Below are 21,838 nucleotides of genomic sequence, written 5' to 3' on the forward strand. Positions count from 1 at the left end.
TCACTCGCATATAGAACATCTCGCATATACAGTATCCAGCGAGAGTTTTACATCGCATACTTTGCTGTTATATTACGTTTAAGTTTTAGAAATGTCAATTTAAAATTTCGATTATATACATCTGTTCTTGTTAATATATATTTTTATTTTTATTTTGGCTCGATATATGGCGATATAAATGTTATATCGTAAATAATTTCTAACTCAGCTAGAATAATATAGAAACAGAACAAAGCGTATATGATAAATGAGTATATTCCCATCGATCGACGAGTGAAGAAGTTGTAGATCAAGCCCCAGCCCAGGTACGAAAAGACTGCAATCATATAGAAGACGAGAATTATATAACCGTGTATGCCGATCAGCCAGTTGACTGCGCCCTCTTCCTGAGCATGAGCATTCACTAAACAGACCAAGCCCATGCCCAATGTCAACTCTGAAACAACATAGATGGGTATAATACATAAATGTAGATTATTATTTTGGACATCTACCTAAGATGGGATGTGATATAGTTGCAGCAAATGCCATTCGCTCGTAGCCCTGTTTAGCGAGCGATGAATTCAAAATTATATCGCTTAGGGATGCGGCAAGCACATGAATGCTGATCGCTACATAGTCCTCCGATAAGTCAAAAGACAGACCAATGATTGAGAACAGCACCTGCACCTCGGTAAAACAGATGGAGAAAATAATAACTGTTATGATGAAGCCAAGTATTGCAAAGATCTGCAATATATTAGTAAGTTAATGAAAATAGATATCTTTCCTATTATGGGTATTACGATATGATAAGCGGGCGGCTTATCTGTGCGAGAGTGAATGAGCACAGCTATTGCTAACGGTACAGTAATCGCAAGCGAGTATAGGGCATAGATAAAGTCAAACTTCATGGAGTACTCATCATAGTCCTTTAGATGAAGAGCTGTAATAAGAAAAACGAGAATGAAACAAAGAGTAGAGAAATATATGTATACGTAGATATACAGAACAGAAATGTAAATGAGGCAGTAAAGGCGAGTTCAGTGAGAAGGAGAGAGAAGAAAACTTACCATGAATAATTAACGTACAAATAAACGGACTGATTATTATTTGAATGCAGTTGAGCAACTTGCTCCAGCCATGCTTATCGGCCGTATAGTCCGGGTTTGGTATTATGATAACGCTGAGGAGATATAAAGGGGCGAGTATTAAGAGTATGCCACGTCCGCACCAGCCTTTCAGACGCCATTGCTCTCTATCGACGGGCCACAGCGCCTCACGGAATTCGCTGAAGATGAACATGTTCTTGGGATTGTCCGGATTATGGAGTATATTGAATGTGCTGTTCAAGTCAATGCCTTTCTCTTGTGGAATTGGCTTTGAGACACGTCCAAGACCAAGCGTAGACCGACGAATCGTTGACCTGCGCAAAGAGCTTTTCCGAATCATATTATCGTAGTAATAGGTATGCCGATAGTTGTGCAGCCCCATCATATTGTGTATCTCTAAGGTAGAGAATTCTAACTCAAGGTTACTCAGCTCCTGGTGATCACCGATTGTCAAATCTCTGGTTTTCATTTCGGCAATCTTTCGTTTCACTTCTGTGGGAAATTTTTGGAAATTAACATCAAGCGTTCACTGACTAGTTCTACTCGGCGACTTACTCTCCATGTAAAGACGTGACAGTTTCAGATCGATTACATTAATGATCACATATGTTAAAAACAATGTTATCAGAGCTGTAAGATAAATGATTAAGTACGATAATAAAAAATTCTGGACAATTATATTTAGATTACCGACAGCTTCCCATATCCTAGTACGTCCTTCTGTTAATATAAAGTATAGCACCAACTCGCTGCACAAGACTAGAAAGAGAATATCACGTATTGCGCACGCGTTGTTAATCTGAAACGATCTCAGATAGCAAATAATACCGCCGGACAACGAAAGGACGGTTATCCCGCTACTCAAGGTTATCGAATACACCGGTGACAGACTTCGAACGGGCATCAGATGCGTCAGTAGCTCCGGCGATGAGTTGCACATGGCAATTAAAGTGATGCCAGCTAAATATTCATTTAAATTCAGCTTAATGGTAAGAATCTTTATAACTTGACAGAAGCTTAGAAAGAAAAGACAACCATTCATTAGAAGAATAAAATTGATCAGAGCTTTTGAGTTGGGATTCTTACAACTTCTGCATTAGCATCAAGGTCCACAGAATCAAGAAGAACACCATCACAGCGTAGAGGACAATAATAATCAGCTCCGAACTTCTGTCATTGACTTCCAGAGCGCAATACATGATCTTGTAGTATCTAAATAGATTCATGATATGTTTGCAATTATCTGCCGCGCTTACAAATTTGCAACGATCCTCATGCTTCACAGTCATCACGCTGAAACAACTCACCTGAGTGAGTATGAGTGAGTTAAGACCGTTTATCCTTAATTATCTACTCACTTTGCTGTAAACTTCTGCTAAAGAAAAAGTTCGATTCATTGTGATAATTTGCTTGCTTTGGTAATATTTACTGTACTGTTCATACTGTTCTCCAAATAGCAACTGATTTTAAATACTAAGTTCAATCGAATAAACCGTATTATGAACAAAGCAAGGCCTGATTTATACACCAATAATCAATTAGATATGGATGAAAAACATGCTGTAGTAATAATAGTATATCTTTTATCGGAGTAAAATTAATAAGATTGTAATGAATGCGTAGGATATATCAGAAGCAGAATGAGCAAAGTTTTCAAGATTTAGGGTATAGACAAAGCAGAGGTGATCGGAGAAAAAGAGGAGAGTGCTGCATGTCCCTAATTCTTGCGCATTGGAGTGCCATAGAAAAGAAAGACTATAATTTGTAATAGAGGATAGGAATGAGCCGTATAGAACTACAGTCAATAAATACCCTTAAAAAAACTCAGTCGATTGCCTGGTCTTCTAGGTCATAAGTCTGAAAAACATGCAAAAAGGTGCCCAACCGATATAGCGAACGGATTGACTAAATTTAACTAGGTCTAATATATATGTATATATATGTTTATTTATAAAAGCAAAACGTATTTCCATAATAAAAGCGAAAGATCAAGTAATCAAATTATGCGCAAATGAAAACCGCGCAAAGATAAAACAACAGAGCTAACAAGAAAAACAAATGGAAAATTCGGCCAAAAGGAAATGCTCGGCCGCAGATGCCAAAGTCAAAATTTATTTGCAGCAACAACAAGAGCAGCAGCTAGAGCAACACGAATGAGCAACAACGGGAGAAAAAAGTCTACACAAGACGGGAAACATGTGGCCGGCGTTGCGTCTCTGCTCTCAATGGCCGCGACGCGGCGCTCGAACACTTGACCAACACGCGAGACGCGGGCAGCGCTGCTGGCATAACGTTAACGTTAACGCTAACGTCAATGTCAGCTGTAAGACGCCAACGCAGCCGGCAACATTTCGCGCGTTGGCCATGTTAGGGGTGGCTTTTCGTTGTTGCTGCTGCTGCTGTCGGCGTCACTGTTGCTGCTGCTGTTGCTGTTGCTGCGACGCGTCGCTGCTTCGGCTCTTTGGCTTTGGCTTTAGCTGCCCGTGCAGCCATCAAGTGGATTTCAGTTTCATTTTGAACGTCGTGCGTCGAGTACGTGGACGGATTGCCCTTAGCATACGCGCGCGTTCCTCGTCTTACGAACCGAGAAACCAACTCGAATCGAATCGAATTGAATTGAATTGCAGCTGACGTTGTTGTCATTTTGGCCTGGCCAACACCAAACAGCAGAACAACAACAATTGCCAGTAATCAGCGCGCGTGTGAAAATATATATTTACAAAAAATAAAATAAATAAATCTAAAGAAAGAAAATTTCAATCGGAGTTATGCACAGAGATCCCTGCGAAAGCTATGTGAAAGTAAGCTAAAGAAATGGTCAAAGAATATAAATAAAGCAACAAAATTACAAAATAAATAATATTCCGGAAATAAAAATATGATTTATAAATTAAATTGAAACAAATAATGTTGAAATTATATAAAAATGAAATAAATAAATATACAGTAAAGAAAACAAATAATGTGTAATTTGAATGTATAAAATAAATTTTAAAATTTTATATGCTTGAATAATTAAATATTTATTTAATATGAAAAGCAAAAATAAACTTAAATAAAAAAAAAAATAATATTTTAAAATATAAATTAGTTATACTTAAATATAAATTAAAATAAATTAAATATATATTTTTTTTATTTAATTTATATATAAAATATATATTTAGCACTTATTCAAGGACTCGACTATGTATAAAAGCTGACCTTATGTGTTTTTGTAATAACTCACAATATATTGAAAAGTTTTTAGAAAAAATTTCAACATAGAAATTTATGTCACAGCCAAAAGTAAATCAAACAAGAAAAAAAAAATAAAAATAAAAAAATAAAAATGAGCAAATGTTGAAAATATTTTTTGTGCGCGAAAAGCGAAAATGAAAATAAAATGTTTATAGATATATACATATATATAATGTACAGTAGATACATATGTGTATATATGTTTTATATATATGTACCGGCTAAGCAAATCGGCAAAAATTATATCATAGCCGAGACCAATTTTAAAAATAGCGCGCAACGATATTTAGTTTTTTTTTTCTGCTTTGCTTATAATTCATGCAAAAAATGTGTCATGCCTGGCAATATATATATATAAATATATATATAAAGTTTCCTATATATATACATATATATTGCAAAAGTAAAATCAAACAGCAGCATATATCGAGAAGAAGATATAGCTTGTTATACACAACTGAACTGAAAAGTTGAGCTGTGCTGCATGTGTTGTCATAAACGATGAGCATATGTTGTCTCTGTTGCTGTTTATTAGCAGTATTCCGCCATAAATCAAGGTACACAGTCTACATGCGACTGGAGAAACAACAAATCGAATCTAATGAGTGATTTAGCCTGAAGAATTATAAATACTTTTGACAAATGGTGTAGGGCTTTTAATTACTTATTTAGTAACCCAAAATGTGACAAAACTCGCCCAAGGTAATATCTATTAGTTCTAGAAAACAAAACGCTTTGGACAAGTCTTTATGACTAAAAATGAATTTATATAAATTTTACAAAAGAAGAGACGGAGTTTTACATATAGAATAAAATACTTATAATCGACACTCGAACTCTACTATTCAGCCAGCTGCTCCATGAGTTCTATCTGCATATTTAATAGTTATACTCTTCGCTTTCTACGTAACATATTCAAATATATTTTACTGCCGCTCTAGCCACCCTTAAAGGCAACAAAAGTTATATCAAATGCCACCTGTTTTCCACTCGCCACTCGTTCAATTGACGTGCCTCAGCCTGTGAGCCAAACAATTTTTTCAATTGCTGTGGCACATCCTCCAGTACTGGTGGGAGAGTGAGAGAGATAGAGGGAGAGAGAGAGAGAGGGAGGAATCGAGGTTGGGTAACATTTTGTGTGCACATTTTAATTCATGGTTCGATGACCACAGCGGAAATTCCTTTAATGAGCGCTGCTGAAGCAGAGCGAGTGACCAAATGCACGTGTCCCAACCGCTCGTAACCTGAACCCGGCTCGTTGACCAGACAGACAGACAGTTGACCAACCGGACAGTTGGACAGCCCTAAAGGGCTGACCCTCGTTTTCTGTCTCACTCTACATTGCATTTCAATTGTTTAATTCTTTCATATCATTTGAAAGGTTTTCATTTTCATTTTTTTTTGGAAATGTGTTTAAAAATTGTTTTATTCCAACGGTTTTTTTTTTACCAAATTAAAAATTTGCCTATAAAATAAAGTTGAAAATGTAAATTGCAAATTATATGCGCGGCTGCACATGGCGAAGGCTATGGGGAGGAGGCGTGACAGGTGTAGGCGCTGTGAGGTGCGTGTAATGTGTGCTACGTGCAAGGGAAGCCAAATGGATGGGTCTCACAGCAAGCCCAGACCAAAACTGAAGCAAAATTCACTTGTAGTTGAAGCAAATTGAGGTTGGGCTGAAATTGAGAAAATAATTAGATTGAAAAGTGAGGAAAGTTATATTCTTAAAAATAAAAATTACAAAATATTTTAAAAATATAAGTATACCAGTAAACAAAATGAAAACAGAATAAATACAAAATATATAAATAATATGTAAATACAAAAAGTTATATATAAACATATAACGTATATATAAATAATATATGTAAATATAAAATAAATTCATCAATATAAAAATATAAAGCATATAAATGTAGATAGTCATTTAGATAATAATTTATTTATCACTTGATACAAAATATATCTACAAAAAAATTGACTTGCCAAATCAATATATTGCATAAATTGCATAAATAACATTTTAATATACAATATAAAATAAACAAACAAAAAATTTACATTTAAGCTAATTAAAAGGTTGAATAATACATATTTTTTATTAATAATCGCTTTCATATAAATTTACCCACTTAGCTCAACAAAGAATATTGATTTAGATAAAAAAAATAATAATAATAAACCAACAATCTAACAAACTAAACTTAAAAAAAAATTAAATAAGAAGAAAAAAATTAATAAAAGCCAAACAAAAATTGCAAATTTGGCTAAAATAAAAATGAAAAGCAGTAAAGGAAAAAATATTATGATTACAATTATTTATAATTAATAATTAATACACATTGACGAGACAACAAACAAGAAAAAATAAATAAATACAAAAATAAATGCATAATATATAGGGAATAAACAAATATACCAAATACATATATACATATATCAATATGTATAGAAAACAAATAAATTGCAATAATAAATAATGTAATTTATGCCGCATTAAAATTTGCCAAAATTATAAATCATATGCAAAATGATATTTGGCAAATGCAATCAAAATGTTTTGGATTTATGCAAATGCCAAATGAGATTCATGGAAGAAACGTAAGTAAATTGCAATTAAATTGTAAATATTCCACACAGTAATACGGCTGGCACTCGACAGCCCAGTGAAGCGTATTGAATCAGCCGTCAGACAACTTGAAAATGCCAAGCCACAGAAGCGAGGGAGTACCCATATTGTAAAAATAACTGCCCAAGCACTTGGTTCATTTGTTACAATTACAAACTAACTAAAAAAAAAAAAAAAAAAAAAAAAAAGCAGAGCAGAGAAAACTTGACTTTGAGTTGATGTCGAGTTGATCTCTGATTGGAAATTTTGGTTGGCAACTAAATTTGTAGCATACCTTCTGGTGCAGGTGCACCCACTCACCCACTCACCTGCTCACCTGTTCACCTGTTCAGGTATTTCGTTTCGTTTGTGCAATCAATCAAGCGCATGACTAAGGTCACGGAGCAGGGGTCAAGTATATCTTCAAAGTGCTTAGACTTTAGGCCTGACTGCACAGCATTTAGTTCGCTTCGAGTACTTGCTAAGGCAAACCCCTCCCTAGATTCATCCAGACTCAATTTCTTTTTAGTTTATTGTGTTATTTTAATGCCCGTCTGCTCGGCTACTTACAAAAATGTAAAGCAAACAAAAGCCAAGGTAAACACAATTTTAGCAGTTGGTTCGTCTTCACCTTTTTCGCAACTCCATGAAACGAAAACATTCCCAAAAAGAGGAAGAGAGAGAGAGAGAGAGGGAAAAAAAAACAATTGAACAACAGAATTTCTTATGCAAAGGCTAAACAACAAACAAAACACTTTTCCCAAGCTCAGTCAGCTTCCCGTCCCCTCTCCCTTTCCCTTTCCCTTTCCACACCCTCCACGAGAATTAACATTAAAAACCCGCGCTCCGCACATTTTGATTTCACTTCGCGTCTTTTTTCGTGGGTTCTTAAGCTTTGCACCATCCCATAGAAGGCTTCGTCTCGCCTTTGTTTGCCCTTTGATTGTTGGGAATATTTTCTTTATCAAAGTGGTTTTTGTCTGCCTCTGCCCCCCCCGTTTTTTTCTGTAAATGGCAGCGGCTCAGCAAAAGTGGCATAATAATTGCCAAATTATGGTAAAAGTTCTCCACCCTGGCTGATGGGTTAACAAATTTTTGGAGCTACGAGCAGCAGAGTTCAACGAATATTGTTAGGGAATTATAATATAACATAATTTATAATAATACAATTATTATTATATATATATATATATATATATTTTATTTTTTATTTTTTATAAAAGAATATGAAAGTTTTGATATATAAACTGTTTACATGTTTCATTAAATGATTTTCGATATTTTGATTATCGACATTCATTTATTTTTTATACAACGCGCCCTTTCGATTGAGCAACTTAATCGATTTCCAGTGCCTTTTGCACAATAAAAATATTGTTTGATCAAAGATAAATAAGCAAATAATGAAAAGCAATTAATGCGCTTGTCATAATCAACATGTGTGTATGTGAGAGTGAGAGCTTGTGTGTGTGTGTGTGTGTGTGTGTGTCTATCTGTGTTGTAACTAATTAAACAAAAACAAGAACGAAGCTTTTGGAAATTGTTGAACCCAATAAAAATATTAATAGTCCACACACTTGGCAGCCTGAGAGGGAGACAAACAGTGCAAGACAGAGATAGATAGTGATTCAGAGAGGGAGGGAGAGGGCGAGAGTGGGCGAGAGTTGGGCAGCCGCATAAATATTTGCTTGGCGTATTATGGGGGTCGTTCATGTTTGCCCATTGTCCTTGTCATGTGTTTGCTTCTGCTTTGCATGTCATAAATTGCTGCATAAACAAAGGAGCAGCACAATACAAGCCACGCCCACCGGCACACACAGAAAACAAAAAAATATCCAAATGATATTTCGCAGTTTTGTATGTTCTGAGACATGTGTCATAAATTCAGTTGCTCGGCTTTATAATGATGATGTTTTGGGTCTGCTCCTTTGACGAAAAGGGAAATAGTTTTTCCTTTTGCTTGCCATGTTTTACCATTTCTATTTGCCAACTGTCTGGAAGCTGTTGGAGTTGAATTGCTGTTTGCCAACTAAACAAAGCCAAGTGCTTCGTGGCTGCAATGTCTGGCTACCAAATTTATTCTTAGCTACAAATTTGGAGTTTGTAAGAGTCTGGAGATATCATATAACGAATTGATATATTTTAGATATTTAAAATTGTTTAAAAAGATATGAAAATTATACATTTTATAAATATAAACAAAAATGTTCCATTTAGAAAATAAATAAAAAATATTTAGCATATCCAGAGCAGTTGCTAGAGTATCATCAAGTCTTGCAGACTTCTTCTTCTTTTCTGGCGTATCTCTGCAATCATTTTCAGCTCCTTTTTCACACTTAAAGTAAAAAACAGTAAAAATTGAGAATGTAATTGAAAATATTTTAAGCTGGATATCTAAAGTCTGATAGAATGCAATCCAAATACGGCGGGACTGTCACACCACCTGTTTGTGTGCAAAAGTGTAGGAATAACAGACGAGGGAAAAATGGGATAAGTAAGAAAAACACGCAAATTGTTAACCGCACACACGAAACATTTTTCATGGTTGGTTTATTTATTTGTTTCTGGTTTTTATTTCCCTTTTCTCACATTTCCCTTTATGTTGCGCTGATGGTGTGCGTTGATATTTGGTGATGAATTTACGACAGGCATGCATTCAAATCCTGCACACATGAATACATACATACATTCGCACACCCATATGGGGGCATTGCCTTTATTTCTAATCTAAATTTATGTGCAGCTGACCAAGCGCCCCAACGCGTTGCCATTATAATTTTTATACCCTGAACCCATTTTCAATGGGAAATCAGGGTATAATGGTTTTGTTGAAATGTATGTAACAGGGAGAAGGAGGCGTGGCAGACCCCACAAAGTATATATATTCTTGATCAGGGTGACGAGCTGAGTTGATTTGGCCCTGTCCGTCTGTCTGTCCGTCTGTCCGTCTGTCCGTCCGTCCGTCTGTCCGTCTGTCCGTCTGTCCGTATGTATGAACGCGTCGATTTCAGAAGATATAAGAGCTAGAGACTTCAAATTTTTTTTAAAATGTCCGTAATTACAGCGCGCATATCAAGTTTATCATTAAAAATCGATAACTCATCTCGATCTTTTTTTATCGATAAAAAACCTTATCGAAACCCAGTTATAAAATTATATCTTCTACACCTTTATTGCTAGAGTCTCCAAATTTTTAATGTATGCTTATATGCAATTTATACAATTTCGGTTTTTGTTAAAATTTACCCCCCACCCTTAAATTCACCCCCTCACCGTCACTTTTGTAAAAAGCGTATTTCAAATACTAGAGACTTGTGCTTTGGCAATTACATGCATATTCATGTTATAATCATAATCTAAAAGTTTCATGAAGATCGTACGTCCATAAAAAAAGTTATTAAACAATTAAGTTCTCATAGTAAGCGCACACTGCAGCCCATGCGTGTTTATGCGTGGTTGCTTGTATGTGTATGTGTGTGTGTGTATGCGTTTGTGTCTGTATGCGTGTGTGTGTGTATGTGTGTCTGTATGCGTGTGTGTGTATGTATACCTGTGTGTGCGTACGTGCGTGTGTGTGTGTGTGTGTGTGCGTGTTTCTTGTGTAAGCTGAAAGTCGCGAAAAAGTATTGAAATATCTATTGCTCCAAGGGTTCAGGGGATCTCGTAGTCGAGCAGTCTCGACTAGAGCTTTCTTACTTGTTTTTAAATACGCTTTGCAAATGGTATTCCAGACTTTGTGAAGACGTTGTGGCATGCAGAAACTTGGATGATAGAGATATGTATTATATAGAAATCTGCAGTATAATGAGCGTATTGCTATATAGATATATATTAATATTCTTTTTTTTTTTTTTGCTTTAATTTTATAATTAATTTAGGTTAAATTAGGAAAATAAATAAACAAAATCAAGTAAATATTTATATCTAAAAGCCGTTGAGAATTCGGGAGAAGTAAGAGATTTTAGTATTAAAAATTTTCAATAATATTAAACTATTTGGCTAAGAAATTTTTAAATATAAAAATTCAACATAGTATATAGCTATACCATACAATAAAAAATTAATATTTAATAACAAATTCGCTGATTAAAATAAATAATACTAATAATAAACAATAATAATAAACACTAATAAACATTTTCACCTCATCAGCTAGCAGTTAGTGCATTGAATCTTCGTTGGGGCAACTCTTTCGGTTTCATAACAATTTATTTTATTTTATATGTTCTTTTTTTATTCTCACACCTCTGGGGACTTATCTGAACTGCCCTGCTCCCAGCTCTCAGGCTTCCTATTTTCATATGCTTTTTCTTTTCTTTGGCACTTGCGGCACGCAAAGTTGTGTTGAGCACACGTTGGAGACTTGAGCGGACGATGTACGAATGAAATTGGCAAATTAATTAATGAAATACTTGGAAAGTGGCGTATATCTGTCTTTATAGTTGACCGTGTGTCTAATTAGTAAACGGGGCCAGTCAATTGCCCAATTGCTCAATTCCCAGTCAAGTGAAATTTAAGATCCTTGCCTCAAATCCAACTGGGAGAAATTACATTAAAATCCGAAATAATGAAATTGCCAGCGCAATAAAATCATTTTATGATTATGGCGTGTGTGTCTATATGTGTGTGTGTTTGTGTGTGTGTGTGTGTATGTCCTGAGCACACACATACACCCACGCACCGCCTACTCGATCTGCTGACAAACTTGCCGATAAATGTCGCCCGGGACAAGGGAAAATGCGTGTGGCATACTTTGCGGTGGAGCGAAGAATCGGGCGGGTGGGTGGTGTGGGTGGCGGAGAGCGAGCCCAGTTTGGGTTGGGTGTATGCAGGGTATCTTTGGGGTATGACATTCCCCTGCTCGCTACGCGCTGTAAATTAATAATATCAACTTTGGCAGCAAATGTCAGAAAAGGGCAAGCAAATAGCTGACATGAGTCCCCTCTCGCTCCCTCCACCTCCCCCACTCCACCACTCCCCCACTCCACTGTACTTCTGTCAACTTTTTGATGCGTGTGTTCGTGTGCGTGACTTGCCGACTGTTTGGTGTTTACAGCCTGCCGAATCAAACTTCAATGTATGTGACATCTGACTTTGCGGGCAAGCCACATGAATGCCGTCCTTATATGCTATGCCACGTAAAAGGCTCTAAGTGCGTTCAACATTCAAATCAAGAAAGCACAAAAAACAACATCGACAGCAACAACAACAACAGCAAAATTATGATAAATATTTGTTATATATATGATATGTTCGCCTGTTGATTGAACTAGTTCGGGCAAGCTCTGCTGTCGTGGCTGCCATTAATATAATTAACAGCATTGATCCATATGTTTATCAGATGCAATCTAAATATGATATTAGATGAGTGATATAATATATATATTTTACACAGTTTTTTCATAGTTATGTTTATGGTTTATTTAGCAAGTCTGCCTTTACATTGAAACGCATACTGAATAACTCTATTATTGACAGTCAAACTTCTGCTTATCAATTGCAAAAACTCGTTTTCTTTAATTAACTTAATTTTTTTTCGATTACATGTTCAATTTTATTTCAGTTTTTATCATCATATATAGTGTATTTCTTTCGCTTGTTTTTTTTGTTGCAAGTGAAAGACAAATAAATTGTTAACATGCTGCATTACAATTTGCGCGAAAGCTTTGCCAAATGCCAAGGGTCAGGGAACGATGAGGCACTTGTTAAGTGTTTTCTGTTGATTTTTTTTCGTTTAAAAACAATTTCGCATGGTTAGGTTGAAAGAATAGAACAAAAAATTTTTTGTAAGCGAATAGAGTATTAAAAGATATGTAAAATATTATAACAAGGTAGAAAATGTGCAAGATGGCTATATAAACTATACATTAAAAAATGAATAAATAAATAAAATAAATCAGAATATTAAATTAGAAATAAAATATAAAATAAAATTTTAAAAAATGATATTAAAGAAATCAGTAAAATAATAAAAAAAAAATAATAATTATAAATATAATTAAATACTTTTTTAACAAAAAAATTAAATAAAATTTAGTTAACAATAATTTAATTAATATATATACATCAATATATAGCAAATATATTTAAAACAAATATATTATTGTCAAGCATTAATAAATAGTAATATAAGAACAATAAATATGTTCGTATATAGAAGCTATATCTGCCATATATCTATGTATGTATATTCAATTATTTTCTCAATCTTGGATCTCTTTAGTTTATTAAAGTTTCCTTTTTATAAATTAAGCTGGAATTCAATTTAAGCCACCTTTGCGTTAGTTGGCACAGTCAGTATGTGTGTGTGTGTGGTCAAACATTTGCCTGCTGGACAGTGAGGCAGCATTTTTATAAAATTTATATAAAAGCGAAAGAGAGAGAGAGAGAGAGGGGGAGAGCAAGTGCTCAGAGCAAGACAAGCACAGCAATCAGCCGATTTTATCAGTGCAAAAGAAGAAAAAGAGTAAAATTATATATAAAAGAAATTGCGAGCTGAAAAAATTCAAACAACATGCAACAAAGTCGTGCGGACGAGAGTAGATTGACTGGAAGCGCCCAAAAAGCGACTCCAGTGTTGCCAATGTGCCTCGCTCTTTCTCTCTCCCTCCCGTCCTCTCTCTGTTTCGCTCACTGTGCTACTCCACAGAGATGGGGCAAAAAGTGTTGTGAGTGTAAAGTGTTGCACATCAGGCCACAATGGCGCTAAGCCAATAAATTAAATCAAACAAGCGCGATAACCATTTCACTTTTGCCATGTCTATCCACACACACACACACACACACACAGAGAGCCACCCATACAGCTGCAACATTGTTGTTCAACAACAACAACGACAACAACAATAAAGTTAAAATGGCGTAAACAGTATAAAAAACTGAAATGCATGAGCTTTTCACAGTAGCCGCCGCAGCGACAAAACAAAAACACTGCAAAAAAAATTCTAGAAAAAAACTGAAAAAGGCGTTTTAAATGCATTTTAATAAAAGGCAGAAGCGCGAGAGCAAGCGAGATAGAGAGACTCAATGCGAGAGGGAGGGGGAGAGCGGCTGAGTGTAGTCAAGTTTGAAAAAGTGTGTGGTAAAAATTTTGTAAAAGCTTTTCTGACACTTGGCTGCGTATATGCCATAAAATATGCTGTATATTGTTGTTGTTGTTGTTATGACTCGCTCATCAATATATAGGAATATTTGTGTGTGTTTGTGTGCTGGCTTATGGAAATACTGTTAATTTTGGCCAACACAAGAGGACGCCATTTTGTTGTCGCTGGGAAATTGTTTAAGGCTGTTGCCATGATCGCCAATTTGGCTTTATTATTAAGTTATATATACATATGTATACATTGTTATATAGTGTAGGCTTCTTTGACCACATTAGTCTTAAATTACATTAAATACATAGTTCGCCAATAACTCTTGACTATCTTATTCGTTATGCTCTGCTCGTCACATCAATCGAACAAGTCATATTTATTCGCTCTCACTCTGACTTCGGTTCTTATGACGCTCTTTAAACGAACATCGTTTCGAGAGAGATACGATTGGCGATCAGTGAGACTTCGTAGTTAAAAAAGGTTTCGGGGCAATCGCTAACGAGCTCGAAACGTCAAGCCGACTTAATTGGTCACTCTCTGAGTATTTTTTTCACAGAGGATCAACTGTCAGCTGTCTTTACTCAGACTAATCTCTACTTTATGCTATCAAAGCTGTATTTATTTACAGCAAATAAATATGTGAAAAACACAACAAAATTTATAATAATTTATTAACTATTGGCTATCTGCCTAATGGAGAGTGGAATACAGACATTAATATATCGTGGTAATGAATTTGCTTATCTATTGAAATATACTGAGCCTCGAATGCGGCATATATGCGAGTTATAAAAATATATATCAATATTAGAGAGAATATTAAAAAGAATTAAATTCAACCATTAGTTATCCAAGGGACTAGCAGGGAAAAATTAAGATTTTATACAAATTGCCATGATTAAGTTTAACATATACCAAATATTAAGATATTACCGTTGTTCAATAATGTTGTTCATATGCACCTATTTAAATAGAGCAACTTGTCAAACAAAGCAAGTTTCGCTTTGTCTGTTTATTCAATTTCTCCTCCATTTCCTTCCACTTGTGTGTCAAAGTATACAATTTTTCCTTAAATTTCCGTGCGCTGTTTATTGTTGTTAGTTAAATCACTATTCAAACACAAAATATACATATTCCGATAAATATTTGTATTATTTAAGGCAAGAATCTTTCGGTTAAAACATGAAGTTGGTTCTAACCATACTTCTCATTGGACTGGCTGCATTGGTAAGCGCATTGCGATAGTCATCGTCCTTCCCCAAGTTAGTCTTATTCGTGTATCGACTGCAGATCCGATTGCCCTGTGGCCAGTGCCGAAGTCTGGCCAGCAGCTCAATCGTAGTGGATGACGCTGCCAAGACCAATGGGACTCATGCGAATGCGACCACAATTGCTGCCAAACGAAGCAATGAGACTGAAGAGGCGGAAGCCTCGTCCGCACCGCAGCCCGTGTCCAGCACCGTGATAAGACATATTGTACGCAGGAAACGCGCAGAGACAGAGCCCACGTTGCCCTTCGACTTCCCCACAACGCACATGCCATGCGACCTGGATCAGAATGGTCGGGCACAGGTAGTTGACTCCTTTCCCAACCACTGCATCTGGGTGTGGAACAACAAGTATACGTCCGAGGGCTTCTTTCGGGTGTTCAAGACCTATCAGCTGGAGGCCTTCTTCTTTGGCCAGTATTATGAGCGCTTGAAGCGCTTCGAAATCGATCCACATACCTGGGACTACACCGACACTGGCATCTAGTGGTAGCATCAATGTTAGCAAAGCAAAAAGCGATAACAAAATTAACTGTGCTCTTCTCTGGGTAATTCATGAAAAAGAAAGAATAAACGTGTTGCTTTCACTATTCAGAGTAAATGAGCTGCGATTTTCATTCGAGGAGCGTGGAGCGAGAGGAAAGGAGTATTCAAAATGTATAATGTTTATATATATCGGGAATATCGTTAATGTCGTCAGAGGAACAAAGTACAGAAATTCCCATTCGAGAGAGACAGAGAGAGCTGAGCGGCAGCTGAGCGGCAGAGAACTACCCTGAAAAGTTGAGAAACCTGAAGAGGATGATGAAAGTGTAGCATATGTATGGAAGGAGAGGACTGACATCTTTGTATAATATTTATGAAAATATCGCTACTGTTATAAAAAAGAAACGAGAGAGGGAATGTCGAATATGTGTGGGAATATCGTTAATGCCATCAAAAGTTCAGCAAGTGTATGCGAGTAAAGCTGATGTTACTAAAAAGATCTGAGAATTACCATAAATGTATGGGAATATCGCTGATGTTATCAAAAAACAAAAGAGGAATACCAGCAATGGGTAATATTTATCGAAATGTTGCCAATAAAAACAAGGGAGGACTCCCAGCAATATAGAACACATCACGAATTTCAGCAAAGAAACCCAATACCTGAAATTCCCTCGAGTCCAAGTTCAAGCAAGACAAAGTAGGCGCTGGGATCTGGAGAATCGGTCTATATATGTATGCACATGACTTATGGCAGTTTTAAAGTTTCATTCAAGTAGTACACACACAAATTTTCCAGTTCTTTGATTTTTCAGATTTTGTATTTAATTTTTTATACGAAATTTGCAAAGTATTTATTGGACATGCCTGAGCTTTCGGACGCAGATTGGGATGTATTGAAGGATGCGTTCTCTTTGCTGGACCGTGATGGAGAGGGTTTGGTTCAGACGCGCGAGTTGGCGCTGTTTTTCTATTCTCTAGGCCTTGAGCCGCCGATAGAAAGTGAACTCACAGATTTGGTAAATCAAGTGGATATGAGTGGTAACGGCTTCATTGAGTTTGAAGAATTTGCCGATGCGATGATCTTACGACTGACGTACCCACAGGATGAGGACGATATACGCGAAGCCTTTCGCATCTATGACAAGGAGAACACCGGCTACATTCGCGCCGATCAGGTGGGCAACGTCATGAGTCAGTTGTCCTGGAAGCCAACGGAGGAGGAGCTCGACAATTACATACGCTTGGGTGACGAGGATAAGGATGGCCTGCTCAGCTATGAGGAATTCACGAAAATGATGACACCCCACTAAGAACGAATCGACAAGTCGACTGCCGCCCAGCCCAGATCTGCATGCAGAACACAGAGTACAGAGTACAAAGTACAGAATTTACTCGAGTGTAAACTACATAGAGTAGTAGAGCTATATTCTCTGTGTGTATGTAGCATTCAAATGACTTCGGGAATCGATCAAATTATTCGTATGGAAATTCACGTGTCACCTATAAAGAACACTGATTAAAATATAGACCGTTATTATTTAGCGAAATAATGTTCCATGACTTTTGACTTGGAAGACATCGAACTAAGCATTAAATGCAAATTGAATATGCCATAATTAATGCCTTTTATGCCTGGTTTGTTTTTCAAAATCTATATTTTTTGTCTCACTCTAATTGAATATTCATGAATGGAGACAGCAATTCGAGTGACTCGAATTTGGAACTCTGCCTAAGCTTTTAATACAGCCAAGTTCCTCTTGAAACTGGAAGTGTGCATTGGCATACCATAAATTTAAATTAGTCCCTGCTGAAAAGGCTTTCGCATCATAATTGTCTAATAATGCGCTTAAGAGTGCTCAAATTGAGTTCTAGCTTAGTCTGTTTGCTGTTTTCTATAGCCCACGTTAGGCAGTTGCCAAAAAAAAGTCGCTGAGGTCACGCTAAAAGCGTTCAAATTTGGTAGCCAAAAGAGGAAAGAGAGAGGAAAGGAGAAAAAAGAAAGACAATATATAAACAAAAAGTTACCTCCCTCTGGACGTTATAAAATACGAAACTACTTAGTGGCGTTGATGAATTGTGACATTTTTATGGGTTTGTCTTTGCGTCGTGGCAAAAAAAAAAAGAGAAGAGAAGAAGAAGCAAAACGGCAGTCAGCGAAAGCCAAAGGCAAATGGCACAAGCTTTTGGCTTAGCCACGGCCATAAACAATATGGTCAGCCAGTTGGAGATTCTAGAGCCTGGCCAGCATGCATCTACCATTTGCTTAAAATATTGTGCAAATTATGGAAGTGCCAACAGCACAGAGCAAAAAAAATTCACAAAAAAAAAAAAAAAAAAAACAAAATATACTCAAATATATGCGTGTGTGTATTTGTGTATAAATACTTTTAATGCGCGATTCACGTGTCGCCAACGCGTTCGACGCTTGGCTTAGCCATAAACATAACTCAGGCATATTTATAGTTATGCCCGCGCATGATTTATGTGCCGCCCGGCTCCTCTTTAATTAAAGCGAATGCTAAGAGTTGGCCATTTTGGCATTTGTAAAACGCAAAGTTTTTAGGCATGAAAGTCATATTTCCATGGCACTTCATAACACTTAATTGGCCATTTCTCAGCCCGTTGGCCGTTAATGATGATAGGCTACAGGTGAAAGCGAACTGAGCTGAACTAGCTCCAAGTGACACTCGGTGACACAATGGAGGCCCTAATGGCATAGCATAGCATAGCTAGCCAGCTGGCTGCCAACGGAAAATATTTCAATTGCCGAGTCTTTATCGCCAGTTTATCGCACTTAGACCCAATCCGTGCAATCCACAGGTAGCAGCGTTTAGCTGTGAGAAAGCTCCCACTACCTGCTGCGATTTCATATCCGTTTCATGCGCTTTCTCATTCGTTTTTATGCATTGCATCATTTTTTTTTTTCCTTTGCTCGACTCTATCAAGGTCTGATCTCCTCTCCGCTTCTCTCACGCTTATTGTTCCCTAATGTCTAATAAAAATACACAAAGTGAACTATCTTTGTGCTCTTTCTTTGCTCTTCTCTTTACATTATTCTTATTTTTTTACAAATATTTATATGCGTCCCATTGCGAGTGCCTCAGTTGTCGACTATCAATAGCCATTTAACAGCGTTCTCGTGCGTATACGCAATATCGTATACTTAATATGCAGACATTCTGATATGCAGCGCCCTGCTGAGCACCAGATGTTTCTGTGTGTGTGTGTGTGGGTGGATGGATGGATGGCAAAAAGTTTCTGTGACTTGCTGACTGTTCATTAGAGGCCGAAGAGAACGTGCAAAGATAAACAGCAAACCATTAAACGATATCTCATCAAGAAAATCGCCTTAAATATGTTTCTGCCTAATTTCCCACGATTGTGTATAGGTGTGTGCGTGTGTATGCCTGAGTGCGAGTGTTTATGGGTGTGTGTGTGTGTGTTGGGGAATGGCCGTCCAGTCAACCATCCATCCAACCATCCGGCATATGCATACAAAAGCAATTTAGCCCATCTCTGTCGCTCTTCCTCTCTGAGAACCGTTGTATATAAGCAAAAAGTCGCTAGAAAATAGAAAAGAAAAGAAAACAAAACAGAAATAAGAAAAATCTAATAATTTTTTATGTATTTTTCTCTTTCAGCTCTTGGTTCTCTCACAGTTGAATGACCACAAGGCCAAAGCGGGAGGCTGCCATGAGGCCAGAAGAACGCTGAAAAGGTAGAGAGAAAAGGCAAAAACCGAAATGAGAAATGTCGCAAAAGAAATAAGAAATTAAATGAAGCAACAGACATGTACATGTATGTGCTCGCGTATGTGTATGGGTGTGTGTGTGTGTGTGACGCACAACACATAACGGGAAATTATGTGGCACATCCCATGAAATAGATGCAAACACACAGAAAAGGATCAGAGCAACGTGGCAAAACAAGATTAACAAGCCAATGTTATGCGACCGCAGATAAATTACAAACTGAAGCAACAAATATATGAAGGAATATCGAGCAACAATAAAATACCAAAAATACAAAGAAAATAATATAATAGACTATAGAATTATTTCAAAGTAATGGATAAACAAAAATTACACAATAATTTATATATATAATATATATAATTTATATAAAAAAAAAAAAATAAAAAAAAAAATTTATCTTTGAATAAAATCTAACAAATTCTATATTTTCTTAAAATTATAAACATACAAAATTAACAGGAAAGGTATAATATTATAATATTCTTCCAATTTAATAAATTTAAATAGCAATAAGTGCCAGCACAAATACACAAAACTCAAAATAAATGATATAAGAACTATAATACCTAAAAAGAAAAAAATACCAAAAATCATATTATATCAAATTTTAAAAATTAAAACACCAAAAACATTAAATGATACAATTATTATTAAAGCGATATAAAAAATAATAGCCGCGCTTCTCAATGGCTTTTTGAAGTATTTTCGTATCATCATTAAAAATACCCATAAAAGGAAAATAAAAATACAAATATCAAAGAATTGCCGAAGGAAATAGCCAATTACAGACTCAACCAGTATGTTTCTCTTAAGAGAGCTACAAATAATTTCCAGCATCTTTCCATTTGCTATTCCATCTCTTGGCTGTATTTTTTTCTGCTCCTTCGTGCAATTTGATGCCACTTCATTTGGCTGCTTCAGTTACTTCGCAGCAAATATTTTAATTTTGCACGCGCCAGCTGTTTAAGCTGATTAATGACAGCCAACACAGAAAGCGGCTGTCAATCAAGGACGCTCAGGACGAGACACACAGCCAGCTACTAAAGGGAAAGCGATAGAGACCGACAGACAAAGAGAGAGAGAGAGGGAGTGAGAGAGAGAGAGAGACAGATTGAGAGAGAGTATGGGTGGAGCTAGAGTGTGGGCCGGGTCAGCGTGAACAGACAGCTAGTTAGTTGGCTGGCAGCTGACTTGACGGCCATTTAAAGCAAATTACTTTAAGCTATCCGACAAATTGCAATAGCAAAGAGTAAGAAAAATTATGATCACATTCTGTGCTAAGCAAGGCAATTTAACAAGCAGGTAAAGAAGCAATTCAAGACGATATTAAGATTGATGAATGGACATTAAAAATAGAGGAAGTAGAGGAAACACATGAAGAATTTAGAGTTTAGTGAAAGAATCTAGATGAATGAACAATATGATACAATTTTATAAAAATTTTATAAAAATAATTGAAATAGAATAAAATTTCAATAATTCGTATTCAGATTGAATATTAATTCTTTAAAGTTTTTATGAAACTATATCTATATCTATATTTTTATTTATTTAATTTAATTTTTTTTTTTTTTTATATGAAAAATATTTCATAAAAATATATTCTGATAAGATTAGATATTTATATCTATATTTAAATATTTTTGTTCAAAATATATTATGAAAAGATTATTCATATTTTTGTTTATATATTTTTTTATATTTTATATTAACTTCATTAACTATTTTCTTCCTCAAAGCCTCTTCTCATGCCCATGACAATTTAAATCTGCAGAAAATATAAATATATTTCATGCTTAATCAGTCAAACACCTTGAAAGCTATCTGCTTTAAAATTACAAATGACGCAAAAGATGTGAAAGAAACTTTTCGGCGAAACGTCAAAAGGCAACAAAAACTTGAGCAAACTAATGAAATGAGAAATCAAATGTATATTCACTAGATACATATATATGTATGTATGTATGTATGTATGTATGTGCATATATATCTGGTCTATAGCTGCGCTGGCAGTTGACTTTTGGTGGTCACTGTGTGCTAGAAACTGACCAAGCGCTGTATGTATGTGTGTGTATCAACGGGTATATATATATTTGTATTTCTGATTGCATTTGGTATTTGTATTTGTATTCGGGCCACTCAATGTGTCCAGTCACGTTTTCATCAACAACATTTCGGCTAAGTTTTTGGTTAATATTATTTGTTTGTTGTTATTCTTGGTGTTGTTGCTGTTGTAGTTGCTGTTGCTGCTGTGTTGTGGCTCTGTGCGCATTCCACGCTATTTATTTATTTT

The 21,838-nt window shown here is 36.0% G+C and overlaps 4 protein-coding genes across 12 annotated transcripts in view; 3 read left to right on the plus strand and 1 right to left on the minus strand.

Moving 5' to 3' along the window:
- Positions 1 to 21,838, plus strand: part of LOC6582668 (hemicentin-1) — a 223,083-nt gene that overhangs the window by 125,818 nt on the left and 75,427 nt on the right. For all 7 annotated transcript variants that reach the window (XM_044010149.1, XM_044010150.1, XM_044010148.1 and 4 more), the window contains exon 3: positions 19,432 to 19,508. The gene's annotated coding sequence lies outside the window, so the exon portion shown is untranslated. The remainder of the gene's footprint in view (positions 1 to 19,431; positions 19,509 to 21,838) is intronic.
- Positions 117 to 2,699, minus strand: LOC26528375 (mitochondrial sodium/calcium exchanger protein). Of its 3 annotated transcripts, none has more exons than XM_015162553.3 (8): positions 2,450 to 2,699; positions 2,178 to 2,398; positions 1,782 to 2,107; positions 1,647 to 1,721; positions 1,053 to 1,583; positions 786 to 925; positions 495 to 729; positions 117 to 436 (listed from the first exon to the last, which is right to left on the minus strand). In XM_015162553.3, exons 1-8 carry the CDS (start codon positions 2,486 to 2,488, stop codon positions 150 to 152), a joined length of 1,854 nt encoding a protein of 617 aa, XP_015018039.2. In that variant the 5' UTR covers positions 2,489 to 2,699; the 3' UTR covers positions 117 to 149. The 3 variants fall into 3 exon arrangements, with proteins under 3 accessions (XP_015018039.2, XP_032587653.2, XP_043866091.1); XM_032731762.2 differs by having other exon boundaries at positions 2,178 to 2,384; positions 2,450 to 2,698; XM_044010156.1 differs by lacking the exon at positions 2,450 to 2,699 and adding an exon at positions 2,399 to 2,416 and having other exon boundaries at positions 2,178 to 2,303.
- LOC6582666 lies at positions 15,053 to 15,902 on the plus strand. Its single transcript, XM_002008323.4, has 2 exons — positions 15,053 to 15,260; positions 15,324 to 15,902. The coding sequence occupies exons 1-2, from the start codon at positions 15,216 to 15,218 to the stop codon at positions 15,786 to 15,788; spliced, it is 510 nt and encodes a 169-aa protein (XP_002008359.1). The 5' UTR covers positions 15,053 to 15,215; the 3' UTR covers positions 15,789 to 15,902.
- Positions 15,987 to 17,337, plus strand: LOC6582667 (neo-calmodulin). The gene is made up of 2 exons (XM_032731763.2): positions 15,987 to 16,522; positions 16,587 to 17,337. Exon 2 carries the CDS (start codon positions 16,651 to 16,653, stop codon positions 17,098 to 17,100), a length of 450 nt encoding a protein of 149 aa, XP_032587654.1. The 5' UTR covers positions 15,987 to 16,522; positions 16,587 to 16,650; the 3' UTR covers positions 17,101 to 17,337.

This window comes from Drosophila mojavensis, unplaced genomic scaffold, assembly GCF_018153725.1.
Source record: "Drosophila mojavensis isolate 15081-1352.22 unplaced genomic scaffold, ASM1815372v1 contig_74, whole genome shotgun sequence".
Taxonomy (NCBI): Eukaryota; Metazoa; Arthropoda; class Insecta; order Diptera; family Drosophilidae; genus Drosophila; species Drosophila mojavensis.

Excerpts from the sequence above, each read along its gene's own strand:
- LOC6582667 (XM_032731763.2), top strand. The coding sequence starts at position 16,651 with ATGCCTGAGCTTTCGGACGCAGATTGGGATGTATTGAAGGATGCGTTC.
- LOC6582666 (XM_002008323.4), top strand. The coding sequence starts at position 15,216 with ATGAAGTTGGTTCTAACCATACTTCTCATTGGACTGGCTGCATTG. Across the intron at positions 15,261-15,323 it reads TCATTGGACTGGCTGCATTG|ATCCGATTGCCCTGTGGCCA; the intron begins GTAAGCGCATTG and ends TATCGACTGCAG.
- LOC26528375 (XM_015162553.3), bottom strand. The coding sequence starts at position 2,488 with ATGAATCGAACTTTTTCTTTAGCAGAAGTTTACAGCAAA. Across the intron at positions 2,399-2,449 it reads TAGCAGAAGTTTACAGCAAA|GTGAGTTGTTTCAGCGTGAT; the intron begins GTGAGTAGATAA and ends ATACTCACTCAG. Across the intron at positions 437-494 it reads TATATCACATCCCATCTTAG|AGTTGACATTGGGCATGGGC; the intron begins GTAGATGTCCAA and ends ATGTTGTTTCAG.